Source organism: Pelobates fuscus, chromosome 2 (genome assembly GCF_036172605.1).
Source record: "Pelobates fuscus isolate aPelFus1 chromosome 2, aPelFus1.pri, whole genome shotgun sequence".
Classification (NCBI taxonomy): Eukaryota; Metazoa; Chordata; class Amphibia; order Anura; family Pelobatidae; genus Pelobates; species Pelobates fuscus.
This window is the reverse complement of record NC_086318.1, coordinates 31,996,578-32,014,127: the sequence shown is the minus strand read 5'-3', so window position 1 is coordinate 32,014,127 and position 17,550 is coordinate 31,996,578. Positions and strand designations below refer to the sequence as shown.

The 17,550-nt window shown below is 42.7% G+C and overlaps 1 protein-coding gene across 1 annotated transcript in view; it reads right to left on the bottom strand.

Annotated features, from left to right (window-relative positions):
- LOC134586121 (adhesion G-protein coupled receptor F3-like) overlaps positions 1–17,550 on the bottom strand; it is a 51,562-nt gene that overhangs the window by 19,292 nt on the left and 14,720 nt on the right. The window contains exons 6-9 of the mRNA XM_063441631.1: positions 16,583–16,686; positions 8,066–8,124; positions 7,839–7,969; positions 1,168–1,395 (exon numbers count right to left, since the gene is read on the bottom strand). Coding sequence (XP_063297701.1) covers positions 1,168–1,395; positions 7,839–7,969; positions 8,066–8,124; positions 16,583–16,686 — 522 coding nt within the window. The remainder of the gene's footprint in view (positions 1–1,167; positions 1,396–7,838; positions 7,970–8,065; positions 8,125–16,582; positions 16,687–17,550) is intronic.

Here is a 17,550-nt window from a genome sequence, read left to right as displayed (position 1 = left end):
TCACATATGATGTTATGCAATGCTATCCCCACCACCTCTTCATTCTGTAACCCCACCCATAATCACCATGTCTACATGTCTTCCAAATGAAAATAATAAAATTATCAATTATTAAAAAAAAGCTGTGTTGTTTTATCCTAAAATCCCTTGAAGGCAGAAAAGAGGTGCTCATTATGCTTTGCAAATTTAGGATCACCTTCAGAGGGAATGTGGGTTACTGGTGTGGATCACATGACTTTCGTTGAATAAAAGGTACACATTTTGCTCAAGGGAATCTAAAATAGTCTCGCAGACAAGAAGCATTGACAGTTTCATGGCTTTAACCAGGTACTATCGTATACTTCCTGATGGGGAAAAAGGCTTGTATAGGTAAAGGTAGGGAGAGAAAGGGACCAGATAAAATCTTTATCAATGATCCATATTGGGTAGCAAAACACAAATACATCTCACGCTCAGGGATGCAGTAAAGTTTTTTGCTGTCATAGACCCAGGGAAGTTTATGCCATTATTGCTCTCCATATGAATTTACTAAAAAGGTTTACACATCCAATAACTGTATCAAAGCAGAACTCTAAAACTAGCAGTAGAAAAAGAAAGTTCTAATGCTGGACGTTTCTCCTTATGGGCCTCCGTAAATGTCAAATAAAGGAGATTATTTACCTGTCATTTTTTGATGCACTGGGCTACTGAGTATCTCAGCCAAATGCAATGCTCCTCCACTCGGTGCCAATCAGCGTTTCCTTATAGAGAAGCATTATGGCAGTGTTTACAAATGAGAGTCTGCAAGGGCATCACAATGTCAGCGTTCTAGTATCCCTTCAAGGGTAAACTATAGGGTAAACATGTACCTGCCTGAAATGTATCCTTGAGGTACACTGTTTTGAGGGTTGGCCTGCAGCTACAGGTAGACTCTCTCTCACCAGGAAAACACACGTATCCCTTAAACCATTGACAGCAAGGGTTAAATAGATAAATGGTTTCCCTGTACTTACTAATGTACCATACTGCTTACTGACAACAGACATATCGTGTTCACTTTCACTATTTAGCAAGCTGGGCTATGTACATCCATTGGTACAGCATGTGTGGCCATGGTTGGGTTGTCTCTCCTGCGAGGAGAGATATCTCCGTCCATGATATGCAGTAATTCTGTGTAGGATCGCTTACCATGCCAATACTGGTCTGCCTTGTAAACTGTGAGTGTTGAAGTTGCATTAGCTGATTGAAACATATTGGAAATCTTGACATTCCCTCCTCCGGTGTAGATGTCTTCGCTGGTGTTATCGTTAATAAGACTCCATTTCACATCCGTCACTGTATCGCTGATTTGACAGGTCAGCTGAAATGTATCCCAGTATTTTACCTGGAGATCCTGGGGGCGAATGGAGGCGATTCCTGGAAAACACCATTACTCCAATATTCACTGGCCAAGTGAACATTTTACAATCTAAGTTACATATCGTTCATTATTGTTTGTGGTATACAGATAACATAAAACATTCACAAGGTTGCACATAAATGATTCCATGTATTTGATTTGCAGATGAACAGAAACGGCAAGATAAATAATTGATGAATAGTGGAAAAACTGTTAAGAACCACCACTATAAATGGACACTTTTTGGTTCTAAGCCAGTTTTACATATTATATGGAAAAATATCGCAACAAGTTTTAGAGCAGAAACTTGATTTTCTACATTGCTTCCATCCAACTAGGAGAGGCCAAAGTTCTTACTTTAAAAAGCAGGATAAAGATATAACACCGAGAACATTCCAAAGAACTTCTAAGCACTCCACCAACCCATAGTGGTAAAGTGCAACTGTCCATGACATTTGAGAAACCTTGGGCTCAGATAGGTCTCCACCTGTTAACTTGTAGACTGATCCATGATAGGGAGCTATAACCAAAATATCCAGACAACTATACAAGCATTGGATGGAATTTATCAACTACAGAAGAAGGTTACCTGTGAGGTATAGTAATAGGTTAATAGCATTCATTCAAAGAGAAGAAAGCACATCAAAGGACAGGATGCCTTCAAGATCTTGGATGACTTATACAGTAATCTAGAGCAATGAACCTTATTTTATAAAATCTCAAAGTATATCCCCTACATTATTGGAGAGTAGGAAATGGAATGTTCTAATTTTGTATTATTATTTATAATGCGCCAACAAATTCCATAGTGCTGTACAATTCTCAGATTTTACTATTAACATGACGTAAAGTCATGATTTTATTAAAGACACTGAGGCGAGTATTATGCATATCTCTTTCTTTATTACTCTCAGCAGCAAAGATAGAGAAATATAAATATATCAAAATGAAAGAAAAAACTGCATAGGCACACAGGCAACCAATCACAAAACAGAGGAAGTGACTATAAAAGGCCTGTGTCACCCACAATCCCCCTCTTTCTTGCGAACCGAAGACCAGGAAACATGAACCGACATCACACACCGGTAAGAACAGAAACGGCAACAAACCGAACTCCAAGCTACAAAAGAGAGAGAAATATGATAAAATCCAAACTCCAAACTGAAACTCACCAAATAAATTCGTCAGGTGCAGTCTAGGAAAACCAAACCTATAATAGAGACAATTACCATTAGAACCAAACCATGGAAAATTGAAACTCCTTCAGTATATATACACAATAAACACATACAACAAACAGACTGGATTGCCACATACCTGTAAGTCCAACAGCATCTCATCTCAAACCCAACACCGGGAGGGTGGACGGGAATAATACTCGCCTCCGTGTCTTTAATAAAATCATGACTTTACGTCATGTTAATAGTAAAATCTGAGAATTTTATTAAAGACACAGAGGCTCCTATTATGCAAGTTCAAAGCTGAGCCACCATATGAGATGCAATGTGATCAATCGGTCTGGAATATAGAGTCACGAAACGCACTCGCCACTGGAGAACAGCCCGGAGTGTATCCTTCAAACGACAACCGCCCTCCAAGGCCCCGGATGTCATACTCCCGTGTACCAAGTGGGATGCAACAAACGACATGTCGATACCAGCCAACATAGTAGTCAGGAAACCCATCTCGTCAATGTAAGAGTGGACACCAGTAGGTGGGGAGCATTGAAAGGAAAGAAACAAAGTGCACGATCCGGAAAACGTAGTGGTTGTGTAACCTCCAGGTAAGTTCCCAGACACCTCACCGGCCATAGCGTCAAAAACGTCCTGAACGTATGGTAAAAATTTAAGCTCCAGGTGACTAGTAAGGTGAATCCACTATATAGATGATCTACGAAGGTTGTTGACCGACTAGGAAAAATTCCAAATCCAGGGTTAGATATGGAAAAACCAGTGGTAGTCCCATGCATCAACCGGACCACACTCGTCATGTTGACCTAAGGCCGGTCGATTACCTGGCATCCATGTTTTACAGAGGAGACGGGGAGTTGATCGCAGAACGGCCAAGATAACCCAAACGTCCCGAAAGGAGTCACGTCATCCGATGTAGAAGGTCTCGATCCACGAAGTGTAGTCCCATTCGGTCTAGAAGGGTTCTGAACGCTTGGAATCAAACCTGGCAAATCATCGCCATTCTCAGTAATCGAGGGAACCATGGATGCGACCTTCACAGATCAGCAATCAATACCAAAGCCACCTAGTGCTGGGCCAAGTGCAAGAGCCCGCGAGCAGCCAAATCGAACGGAGGGAATGCATACATCCAAATATCCGGTCAATCCAGAACGAACACGCCAATCGCTACAGTTGCTGGGTATTTCCTTCCAGTCGTAAAAACCTCGGCAACGAGGTGTAAAGGCACGGTGCCAATAGATCTACCTCTAACCGCTTCTAAAACCGTTACAAACCGAGAAAAAACGCAGAAGCGTGTACGCGCCAGTCCCCATAAACTCTTGAATAAGCGTGAAGTCCAAGCGGACCTAGAAGTGTCCAGGTGGAACGTGTTCTGCTGTCACCGAGACTCTGAAGACAAAAATCACCAGAATCTGTATGCTACGATTAGCCACGCGTGCGTTATGTGCCCCATAGCTGGTCAATGGAACCCATCGCCGGCATATAGCCCACTCAAAACATAATGCAGTCGTATGCGCGACCGGGGCAATACCGCGAAAATAAAATGTTCCCGCCAAGATTTACAATAGTCAGAGTGCAACATCTTCTCGATTTCGGACCACTAGTCTCTGGAAGCAAAGTTTCACGGCTCACAGAGGGTCCCGCTGATCCAGGTCCACCTATGAGCCAAGCCTTGAATCAGATAGATCTTGGACCCGTCGTCCAACTCCCGCCTTGCCTCATAACAGTGACCCGGACAGAGATAGAAATCCTACCGACTTGAAGGGATAGAAAGTGAGGTGGTCCTGGAGACGTAGCCTGGATGGAAGCCATTGGCAGGTCTGGCACCCTCACTAAAAGCCTGACCACCATGACCACTGTTCTAAAAGTCTACATGACAAACTTCATAATGGCTTAGATCTCGGAGCCAGGAAGGAACGGGAACAGTCTGATAGAGTTCCACCATGAAACCGAAGAAAAAACTCCACCGACCGTGTGGATTACAGAAAAACTGGCTCCTAACCGCTCATTAATAAATGGAAACTCCGAAGCATCGTGATCGGACAGTTGACACGCAACCGTAACTGGTACCTGGACAGGGATATGACCAGGATGTCATCCAGGTAGACACTCAGACGGGTACTTCCTGGTGGGGCATCCAGAAGCCGATGAGAGACCCAACAGTAGCCCTAGCAAAAACGTCTCGAACGTTTCCTTCGCCAGGCAAAAACTGGGAAAAAAACCCGTATTCCGTGTTCATAGGAACCATAACAAGATATTCTGTCAATTCCAGATGTGCCAATCAAACCGACTCCTAGAAATGATCACGGAGGCAGTGGATGCCCATCAGCGGAAGTGGTGGTACCAAAGGGAAAACAAAGAGAGGTCGGGGAAGAAGAGCGGGATGAAACCCTTCCCCACCATTTAGGTACCAAGACTATACTGGTCTGAAGCTTGGTAACTACAGGGTAACCCTCGAATCTTCCCTAATGCGAGCAGATCGTGATCAGAATCACGATACCTGTCCCCTTGACAGGCAAGTGCAATGGGGCCAAAATGCCAACAGGTCAAGACAGAAAAAACACTAGACGGTAGCTCCGCACCGCTCAGAGAAACTACGAGGGCAGCATCTCTAGCGGAAACTGGGCCAAACCTGTCCACCATCCGTCCATGAGGAGGAGGGGAACATAGGGTATCCACCAGAAGGGAGTCCGCCCGACGAGTAACCACGGGGTGGCAGGGGCTTAATATATACTCCCCCTGGATGGGGAGGAGTGGAGTCCAGAGTTCGTGGAAATCCCGCATAGGGAGTAAGGAGCTTGGCATTCTCGGAACGAGTCCCGTAAATCACGGCCAGACGGGCGGCTCCCGTCACGCCCGGCCCCACCAAAACCATTTCTATTTACTTGGGGCTTAGCAATCACCGTGAACGTCTTCACTTAGAAAAACCCCGGTTCCTTGACAAAAAATCTGCACCTGAACAGCCTCCCCACCGCTCTCATAAGCAAATTCTGAAATTCTCCAGGGAGGAGCCCAGAGGTATCAAGGTATCAGCCCGATTCGTTAAAGAAAACGTGGCGTACCCAGAGGGCCCAAAAGGGGTCTAACTCCTAATACCCGCCCGAGCGGGAGCACCTGAGAGGGTAGTAGCTCCAGTAGGGGTCGCCATGGGAAGGCACCTACCATAACCACATCACCCTTCTCCTCACTCCGGTCGGTAACCGACCTCTCAGTACGGTGTCTAGCCCGTATCCACATTGGTCTTTTTAGCCCGACCAGGGGCTCTTATGCGCAGTGGGAGCGCGCCATCTTTGACCGCCTCAGCGAGTCCGTCATAGCAGGCAGGACCTGCGTCAATGAGTGGGAGTTATGAGGTGAAAATCCTTCGCCGTAGCCTTATGGGCCCCGGGCGAGGCGGTGGGGGGGGGGGGGAGGGGCCCATACCCAGTAGAGCAGAGGTAGCCGCAGGGGGCATTAAGGGAGTTGCGTCAGAAATACTGGGAAAGCGAAGACGACTCCGCACCCAGGATAGAGATAACATTCAAGGCATGGGATACGCCATATAGGAGACTATTAATGTCTGACAGTCAGCTCTGCTGCCCCTGAGGAAAATCATTAAAACGGCACCCAGGCCAATCACCCTCAGCCGTCATAGGGAGAGGGTTGTTATGTAAAACGAAAAATGTATTGTCCATTAGATAAAAACAGACTTGAGAAACTGAAATAATATATAAAGGGAATACATAATCATTTAAACTAAATAAATAAATATTCAGAAAGATCAGGTCCCTCTGGGAAGAAAAACAATTAGTAAAGTAAAGGCTCATGTGATCTGTACACATTCATGCAATTCCCATCATTAAATATGGCAAAATACAAAGTCAGAAACAGGGAGGTAGTATGAGAAAATCTGTAAATACACATTAAGAAAAAACTAAAAGCGTAAACGTAGCAGGACAGGGTTGAGTAACCCATAGGAGAAAAGAAAACGGTTAATTAGGCATAATATATAACATTAAACATAACACTAAACAGAGTACCTGAATGGTGGAGCGCCCAGGAAAAGAAGAAGCCTCAGAGGCCGACAGAGCAAGGGGAGGACGGCCGGGCAGGAGGAGAGGGAACCCAGGAAGCCTGCAGGAAGATCGCGGTAAAACCGCGATCCAAGATGGCCGCCGCACGAGGTAGAAGCACCTCGGGAAAAGTAGAAAGTGCAGGGGAGGGACGCGTGTATGGTACACATGCGGTCCGACCCGTCTGCACCCAGGGAGCCACCGTCGCGAGGAGCGGAGGCATGCAAACTCCTCTCCGACCGCAGCACCCATGGCCACCCACCAGGAGGCCACCCAACGAGAAGAGGAGAGGGTAGGAGAGGGTGAGGACGGCGGTGAAAAACCGACCGGCTGGCAGGGGAGAAAAAACTAAGCAGGGCACACCACGCAGGCACAGGAAGGGGCAAAGGTAAGCAGAAGCCCCAGAAAAAACATAAATCACAGAAAAAAACAATAAAAAAAATTCAATAAATAACACATTAGACAGAGAGTGAACAAAGAGTACTTATCTGGTCTGAGAGCAGCAAAGAAAGAGGGGGATTGTGGGTGACACAGGCCTTTTATAGTCACTTCCTCTGTTTTGTGATTGGTTGCCTGTGTGCCTATGCAGTTTTTTCTTTCATTTTGATATATTTATATTTCTCTATCTTTGCTGCTGAGAGTAATAAAGAAAGAGATATGCATAATAGGAGCCTCCGTGTCTTTAATAAAATCTGGGATAATCACGATAGGAATGAATGAGATATTCCTTGTGATTGGTCTACGTATTCAGTTTTGCCCCTGAATTGTTCATTATAAATAATTTCCATTGAGTTTAACATAAGAAAAAATACTTTGGAATGGAGAAAAAAAAAGACACTGTAGGATTTCGGAGTAAAGGTTAGAATGGACAATAAAATCTAGGTTTGAGGGGGGAAAGTACAAATAGCAGCAATAAAGATGAACAGGGAAACCAAAGGAGACAAGTGTCTAGATGGAAAGGAAAAGGAAAGAGAGTCAAAGCTTGATAACAACAATGATCCAGGCCAAATTAAGTGTGGTGCGTAGTAGTCTAATACTAGTGTCGCTGGATTGCCCTGCAGAGAAATCAAAGGGCAGGTTCCTCTGTGTCCCCTAAATGCTTTTCACACTTGTTTACGAATGCCAAGAGCTGAGATCAATGACTACAACATTGCAAGCATACCACTAACCTCCCACCATATTGTATAGAGTCTGTAATAGCAAACATGCTGTGGTTACCTGATGATGACATTTGAGATGAAACGACAGTGGGAATGGACTGCGTGGCTGCCAGATTATTTGCTGCAAGTAGCTGAGAAGATATAGAACCTGCTACGATCATCTTATAGTTTGCAATGATGCTTCCTGGGCTTAGAATCAGGATAATGAATACATAAAAAATAAAGAGTCACAGTATATATGAGTAAATAACTTCAATTGGTAAGTTATCAGTAAAACTGAGTTACCTGAATCCAGCCACTGACACTTCCAAGAGATTAGAGTTTGCTGCATAAGCATTGAGGAGCTGTTTGAGGAGAACATGCAAGAATAGATTATTTCAAGGGACAATCCACCACCATAAAATACCAAATAATATATAGTAGATATAACACAATGCAAGTATGGATGCATTTAATTATATATTTTTCATTGGGGGTATACACTAATCAGCGACAACATTCAAATATTGAAAAATATTTTTACGTTATGTCCAAGGTACCATTGGTCTACCAGTTATTCACACACACATATATAGAAGGCTTGGCCTGTAATTGTGGGAGGCACAACTTGCCCTATATAACGTACTACAATCCAGCTACCTCTCAGCGACGAACCCGGAAGTGCCTCGGTCTACTTCCGGTTCACGTGGTCCAGACGCGGCAACGGGCGAGTTTCCTTCTCCTTGCGAGTCTCAGGCCGGTACCAGAAGCCTGTCCTCTCCACGAGGCTGGCAAAACCGTGAGCTACCCCACGGGCGCGTCCACCGCCACGTGGTAAATCAGTTAGGGAACCCCTTCGTCCCTCTGGCTCTCCGCTCTCGAGCTGTGCTCAGAGGGACCCCCCCCACACGTAATCACACAGGGCACGGCGCATAAGGTCCTCTGGCATTCTTGCCGCATACCGGCTTCGCGGTTCCGACCAAACGCTGCAATCATAATTACCATTATACCTACATTCGTTCCTACATAGTGGTTCCAGGCTGTCTTAGTATGTGTCATTCTTAGCACTGCTTTTCCCGCAAGCAGGCTGGTGTTACTGTCCGTCCGTAATTCAGGCAGTGTGTATGGCGGAATATCGCCACCTTGTGGCTGTGTTCAAATGTGTTAAATTTAATTCATTTTAAATGTCAGTATATCACTCAATGAATTTTTCTGATGGTACACTTCAGCAAAACTGTTTTTAATTTGTAGATGACTTAAAAAACAGCATATCTTTTCATCCTGCTACTTGTTCCACTCGCACGCCAGTTATAGATAAGTCATTGTTAAATTCTGTACTTTAATTCTTTAACCCCTTGGGGACACATGACATGTGTGTCATGTCATGTTTCCCTTTTATTCCAGAAGTTTGGTCCTTAAGGGGTTAATTATGGTCGGTTATTTTATGGTCAAACTCGGTATTATCCTGACTTTGTTTCCCGCCTGCCGGCAGTTAATTAAACCTCTCCTACGTTATACTCTGTTAAATTAGACTCCTTTAGCACGATAATCATGATGATGTTGATGATGAGGATGATAATAATTATAATAATAGTAGTAACATTAGTAATATTAAATTCTGTTATCCTTTTCATGTCTAACATTTTATACCTAGCAATTTATGAATTTTAAACGCTTGTTGGTTCTATGTTGTCTTTTCTCTCACAGGTCAATTAGTATAAACTCCTGTATTTCAGGCATAGCCGGGTTGCTTCGGCTTTATCACCACCGGGTGGTTGGCGGCGGCTCCACAAGGCTATCTCCCCGAGTTAACCGTGAGTTGTCAGTCGGGGCGGCAAACACGCCATGGGTTCCATTAACTGGGGAACCTTATGACTCTCCGGGGTCCCCGGCAACGTGTTACAAGCATATTAGCCCCCTACGTACTCACAGGGTACGCGGCGGTAAAGGTCCTCTTTCATTATTGCCACCTACCGGCCTCGTTCAGCCGATCATACGTTTCGTTAATTTAACCCCTCTACTTACGTACGGGCCATTCCGTGGCCATTCACGCTCAGTATACATTAAAAGTTACGTTTCATGCTATTCTTATGGTTCTGGGTATATTTAGTCTTTTATGGTATGGCAATTATTTGCAAATGTATACCCCTGGTTTTTTTTTTTTTTTTTTTGTTTTTTTTTTTTTTTTAGTTATGGTAATAAAAGCATGCACACACGCTCTCCATACGCTTATGTACTTTCATACAACAGCAGCTGTATGCTTTTGATATTATCTTATAGTTTATAATTGTCAAAGATTCTTCATTTAGCCGTCTAGAAGGTTTGTACTATTGTCATCTACTGTGTTTTTCTTAGTACAGTTATTTGTATACGCCGTTTAAAATATACTAATCTGCCTGGGGAGTATGTCTAAACAGCCAGCAATCGTACGGCTACACCATTAGTTATACTCTGTCTTTTCGCACGTTTCCCTGTACTTATCGTCATTCACATCTTCGTCTAAAACTTTCATTTAATGCTATCACACTCACGTTAATCGGTCGTCAAGTACCACTGCAGATTCATGTGGTCTGGCTTTCGGTTAACTGACGTCAGCAACTGTACCATCTGTGACTGTTTAGTTGTCAGTTTGCCTTAATTTCTATGCTTTCTATTCCGATACTTATGTGTCTTTCTTTAAAATCAGCCTTCCATTGTATTTATGTCTAAATTAATACGAACAGCAAAATCCTAATCAGGGTGTTTTAGAGCGATTGGGGTCATACTTTCACGGTGTTTTTTTTCTTAAATCGTTGCTTAGGTGTTTTGGTTTATGTAAGGTTGTTAAATAAGTTTATTTTACGCCCACTTCTGTCTCCTGCATCTCATGTTCCTGATTACACTAGGCTGTATTCATATTAGATGTCAATTTAAGTTGATTTTTCTTCCCTCTGGTTAAACTTTATTAGAGGTTTCAGTTTATTTATCGTACTACATTAAGCGCTCAGTTATAGCCCGCTTCTTCTTAACGCCATAATGATTAGGGTGCCAATGAAGCTTGCCGTATTCCCATTTTAGCATTTGCCGGGCAGCCAGTCTATCGTTGGCCTTTATAGCGTGTTATTACGTTTTCATGAACATTTCTGACTAAGCCCTAATAGGGTTACCCCAGCGCACGTTACTAGTTACAGGAAGTACCGGCAGTTACATTCTTTCAACGTCTAGTGTCCGTCCACTTAAAGTCATATAGTTAACCATTTGTATGCTTACAGCAGCCGGTAATGGAGACACTCTCATACAGTTTTCTCGGTTATTTTATACAAACTGTCGTTTGTTTTAAAGTGAACATTCATCGTTAGGTTCTTGTGGTATCATATCAGGTAGTACCACGCTGGTTTACGCTCTGTCATAGCAGTAGTAGTTTATTCCGCCTAAACAGCGCTGATATATTCCTTCATCGTGTTCTTTTCCTGGTCTTTTTGTCCTTGGACATACACATATTTAACCTGTACTGGGACAGGGTAATTTTATTTACTAAAGTATTTTTCTTTAAAGCAATTGTGTGTTTTGTGTATATAAACATGATAAACTGTGGTTATGCCATGCTCAGCTTCTGTCTGGGGCTTTAATTATTGCTAACTAAGCTACGCCATTTATATTTAAGATGACAATTAATTATGTTTATTTTCTCCTGTTATAAGATATTCCTTCCTTCTAGGTTAAATACAAATGCAGCAGGTAAGAGTTCTAGTGATCAGGACAAGTCAATTCTTCGTAACATTAGGCCACATATACGGGTCATGTAGGTTCGTTTTCAACTACAGTATACGTTGCTCAGGACAATCAGCAGGTGCGGGAACTAAAAAATCCGGGTGGGATCAGAAGTAAGTTAAACTCTCGCCAAATTAGGTATGGTCCGGTAGGCCTCTCCGCCTATTAGTCAAAGTGGTCCCGCAAGGCATACAGTCAGCCCTTCCGTTCGGAGGTTCGTGCCCAATCGGCCCAACGCATAGTTATAGCCTTGCATCACGTCATAGTTAGGGCCTCACCCGTCACGGCCAATCGATATTACATTCTCTTACGGTCACCGAGAGGCCAACACCCCGCCACCCACCTCAGTGGCACAAAGGCCCCACGAGCCAAATCATAGGTAGAGCCTCTCAAAGCCACTTGGCAAGTAGTCAGGGCGTCACCTGTCACCAACATAAGCTAGCTAATACAATTTCGCCAGTAGGCACTACGTTAGTAAGCTGGGTCACTGCAGGTCTATATGGTACTATACTGACCAAGCATCTGCTTCTCTTCCTTAGCATCTCTAATGCTTCTATACTAGGAGATCTTCTGTCAGTTACCAGCACCCCTCTCAGGACAGGCTCGGAGAGAATACAATACGAACACCGTTTAGGGAATTTTTCAAGTATCACCCAACAGCAAGCCCGCAACCCAGGGCGTCTCCCAGCGTCCCAGTACTAATTATGTTATAAGTTCTCTCTTACAGCATAGTAGATTTCTTGCTCAGGCAGGCCTGACGACTATTACGAGGTAAGGCTACTCTAAAACTTACAAATGGTTTAAAGTTGTTGTTCGTGATTAGCACATAATAAATGTTTTCTGTTGGAACTGTTGTTGCATTCACTTCTTTGGCCATATTTACCTTAAATTAGCATACAACACTATCAAACTCTACTCAACAGGCATACAACACTACATGTTAACCAACATCCCAACTAAATTCCATTTTCAACGTCTTACAAAGTTAAAAGCATATTAAGAGGGTTCACAGGTTATCAGCACACAATCCCATTAAAAGACTTCCAAGAGACAGTAACTGTTTAAAGTTTCTACCATATTCTCGACACAACCCCTTTTGAATACACCACAACCTTGTTATAAAATCAGCAGCTTACTTGGCTTTCTACGCGTTTTGAGACCTAAAGTTTTCTGGAATAGCAACCATTCTAAGCTTTGCCTCCAATAGTAAACACCACTGTGTCTTATCCATTTTCCTATACCAAAACAAGCCTAACAGGTCCTCCGGTAGGAATTATAATAATATCCTACCTTTACCAAATAGTGTCCCGTACCACTTTTAGATAGTCTGATGATGTCCAAATTCACTTCCAACCTGCCAGTTCACTGTTGGCCTTTCAAGGGAAGCCCTAACAACCAAACAATTTACGCATTTCATTCGTATTCTATTTTCTCAGGTTCAGACATAGCCCACACGCATTCACTGGTCACTCCTTTCACGTTGGTGCAGCTTCAGCTGCCTCAGGTACCCACATACCGACACACATCATTAGAACACGGGAAGTTGGAAGTCACCTGCATACAATAGGTACATTCCTAAACCTGGAAATGATATAAGAATGACTTTCCATATATGTCTAAATAATGTTTGTATATAAATAGGCGTATTTGTACTATCAGAAATCGCTTCTAATCATTTTTGCCCTCTTTTACAGGCCTAACCTCACGTCAGTTTCGGCACACCTCAACTGACTTGCCATTACTAATACTGCTTCTTTTATTATCATAGCCTAACGTCCTCGTAATGTGCCGTACACAAATAGAAGGCTTGGCCTGTAATTGTGGGAGGCACAACTTGCCCTATATAACGTACTACAATCCAGCTACCTCTCAGCGACGAACCCGGAAGTGCCCCACCCACCGCACCCTCAATTTATCATTTCTCCTAGGTGGGCCCTCTTTTACAGGCCTAACCTCACGTCAGTTTCGGCACACCTCAACTGACTTGCCATTACTAATACTGCTTCTTTTATTATCATAGCCTAACGTCCTCGTAATGTGCCGTACACAAATATATATATATATATACATTTATATATATATATATATTTTTTTTGGTTTAATATTCTTTATTTTTAAAATGCAAGAAAATACAGATAGTTTGCATGCCCCAAAAGCAAATGCCAGAAATTTCAATTCACAAAGCTTTGTCGTTGCAGGCAGAAAATTTGCACATTTTATGATATAATAATAATAGGAATAACAATACTGACATCATGCTAAACTAACATATCTAGGAGGTTGTTTCTCACTGGTTTCAGGACATTTAAAACACTGTCTAGGCATGCATAGTAATCAATAGAATCCTATAAGATCAGGCAAGACATACATTATGAAACACAAAACAAGAATTAATTTAGTATGCAAGTAAACCTCTCCTGAGACATGTGGTATGAACTAAAGATAAAGAAAATTAAATATGCTGAACAAATGATTCTCAGGTACATTAAATCCGGCCATTCTAAAGTCCGGTTAAACTTTATCCTTAGTCCTAGGTGTGATACTATTCTGCGTGCTGGATCAACAGTAATCCTGACAATAACCCGCATCTCTGCCTATATTAAGCTGCGTAGCGTCATCTCCAGGCTCAACCTATGCCCCTTATGATATGTACAGTGACCTGATAAGAGTAGGAATGGGAGTTCCACTTATCAGTAGCCCACCAACCCCATATTGAAACACAGTCCAGTGTGCCAATCTCGGCGGGCTCTTGCCGTACCGTGAACCGGGCTTGGTCTCATAGCTCATGGTCAGATTTCTGCTTAGTGCATCGAGCAAGGCCTCTCTGACATTGTGAGCAGTGTGCGTGGAGTTGTCCCCTGCGGAACTGTGGCCCAGGAGGGCATTGACTTTCAGTGGGACCGGGCTGTTGTTTTCCAAGAAGTGCTCGATGCTTCTTACTCTGGTTCACCTTTCTCGGCATTGCGTCAGGGTTTTGCCCCACTGGTCTCAGCTTGGTGTTGCTTTGTGGTGGGTTAAGCACAGCCATAGCCCGAGACTTCGATCTTCTGTGGATTCAGGCTGGTAGGGTGAGGGTGCAGGGAGGACCTGTCAGACAAGCCTAGAAATCCCTACACAGCCTGTTGAATCTGGCCTCAAAGCGTTGCATTCAGTCCATGCATTCTTTGACTTGCTTAGTGTGGAGGAGGCCTCAACTCGGTTGCCATTTTGATGTACCATGTGGTTTTAGGGTGATAGAGAGCAAGTGAGCCACTGCAGAGTGGGTAGAAATCCCAGTGGGGATCAGGATATTTCCCACCGGTCCAGACGGGGGGCGGAGGGGGATAGGGGTAACGGAGCAGTATTAGATGCTGCTCAGGGCTTGTGGTCCCGAGTGCGAGATCGGCTGTCTCTCCCAACCAACGGGCCAGCAACCCTTGTAGGCCTGCAGGGCCAGACAGTAAAACACACTGGAAAGCTGTGTTATCTCTGTTCTCGTGTCCCCCTTGACAGAGATGCCTTCTGTTCTTGATTCTGAGCTGTGTGCCACTGTTTTTGTGCAGATTTTGTCGGGGTAAAGTGTGCCCTGGTAGGAGCTCCAAGAAAACACGTCTGGCTAGCTTGCAAGTCAGGCCCCGCCACCTCCAGTTATACATATTTTTACATACAAGTTGTTAGAGTTAATGCAATTATCCCGTATTTCCATGGTTTTAAACACATGTGAACTTTATATATTATGGTTGTGGGAGTTCATTATTACTAATTTAGATTGGTGTTTCTCTATTCTTTTCTTTACTACATGGTATATAGTGTCTTAGTTTTGGATTGTTGTGGAAGCTCAATGTATATCTGAAACACATCCAAATGTCTTTTCTTTTCTCCCCACTCTAACCCCATGTAATTTGTGAACTTATTTTGTGCTATTTTAATCCACACATTAGCGGGCATTTCTCCCTTCTTCGGTTGAGGTTCTGCAAGAATTTGACAGCACTCATTGAGTGCGGTCTATAAAGGCTTATGAATATCGTCTGGAAATTACAGAATGATGGATCAAGCACCACTAAATTATCGGCTTTGCTGATTTGGACAAGAACATTATATATTTTGTTTCTATCTATTGTAGTAGTTATACATGTTTGCTTCAGTCAGATGGAATTGAAGACGAGGGTGAACCCTCAAGCTCCACTAATATGGGGGTTCAATCTGATAGCAATGTAGGGTGCTCTGGTCTCTGAATAAAAGGAGGGTACAAATAAATATTATCGTGTTCTCGTTTTGCAGATAGTTTATCACACATTGAGTTAGAACACTACATGATATAATATGACGTCTATTACTGGATTCTCCACCTGATTACTTTTTCTCTTTGACAGAAAATTAAAGGATCACTATAGGGTCAGGAAAACAAAACATGTATCCCTGACCCTATAGTGTTAACACCACCATATAGCTCCCCTGGGTCCCTCATGCCTCCATAAATATAGCAAAATCTTACTCTATTCAAGCATGAAGCTGTAACTCTGCATGCTGTTAGACTCAGAAAAACAAGCAGTCTGCTGACAGTGGTGGCCTGATCCAATCACAATGCTTCCCCATAGGATTGACTGAGACTGACAAGGAGGCAGATTAGGGGCAGAGCCAGCACAATTCAAACTCAGCCCTGGCCAATCAGCATCTCCTCATAGAGATGAATTGAATCAATGAATCTCTATGATTAAAGTTCAGTGTCTGCATGCAGAGGGAGGAGATACTGAATGTTTGGATACATTTTAGGCAGCCATGACCCAGGAAGGATCTCTAACAGCCATCTGAGGAGTGGCCAGTAAAGTTATCACTAGGCTGTAATGTAAACACTGCATTTTCTCTGAAAATACAGTGTTTACAGCAGAAAGCCTGAAGGTAATGATTCTACACACCAGAACAAATTCAATAAGCTGTAGTTGTTCTGGTGACTATAGTTTCCCTTTAAGTGTAACTACATATCCATCCCCAGCTAACTGCAATGGGAAGAATCTTGAACTTCATGTCACTAATATATAACTATTCCCTAATATTCCAATGTTACAGAATATATTATATCTGCTACATACTCACGGCCAGTGTAATATTATATTCCATTGCTTTGTAGAGTTGGCTGGTTGGGTCTTGGAGATCTGTTGTAAATGTTTTATTAAAAGTAAATGCTCCTTTTAGGGTAACTGAAAATGTAAAAGAAATTACACTGATCAACATTGTTTTTATTTAAATTACATTATTTTTCCTATATAGCAATTCACTGGTCAAAGATTACCCTATGCATTTCACATAAAAAATGTATTACTTGCTGACTAAGGGCTAGATTTACATTCAAATTCACTTTTCAACAGAATAATTCGCTAATATGATCCATAATTATTTCATATTTCTGTAGCAATAACTGAATTTATTAGTTTCTGTGGGTCTTCATTATTTGCTAGACCTTACAACCCCAACTTTTGCAATTACTTACTCGCATGACTAATGAAATAAGCAAAATACCATAATAATGCAAAATCAATAGATGCATAGAGTTCTACGTAATTATGGTAGTGTGATGGACCTGTTAGCTAAAAGAGAAACTTCATTTTAAATGTGTTTGCACTAGACATGTGCAATTCCTTTCGGTCCGAATATGAATTCGGATGCATTTCGGGCAATTCGGACATTCGGGTACTTCCGAATGTCCAAATTTCCGAACTGGCTAATTGCCGAGGTCCCGAAGTTCCAAAATTACTGAATATCCGAAGTGTCGAAGTGCCGAAGTTCCGAAGTGCTGAAATGCCGAAGTTGCCGAAGTTCCGAAGTGTCAAAGTGCAGAAGTGCTGAAGTTCCGAAGCACAGTATTGCCTAAGTACTAATATACTTACCCAGTTTAAGAAGAAGAATGTTACATTGTATACAATTTTAAATAAAAAAGTATACAAACATAGCCAGGATTCAGCTGTAAGCATTTGCAACACTTACAACAATCAAGTAACACATATTCATATAAAATGTAAGTTACTTGGCCAGTCATGTAATTACAGGAATGAATAAGTAGATAA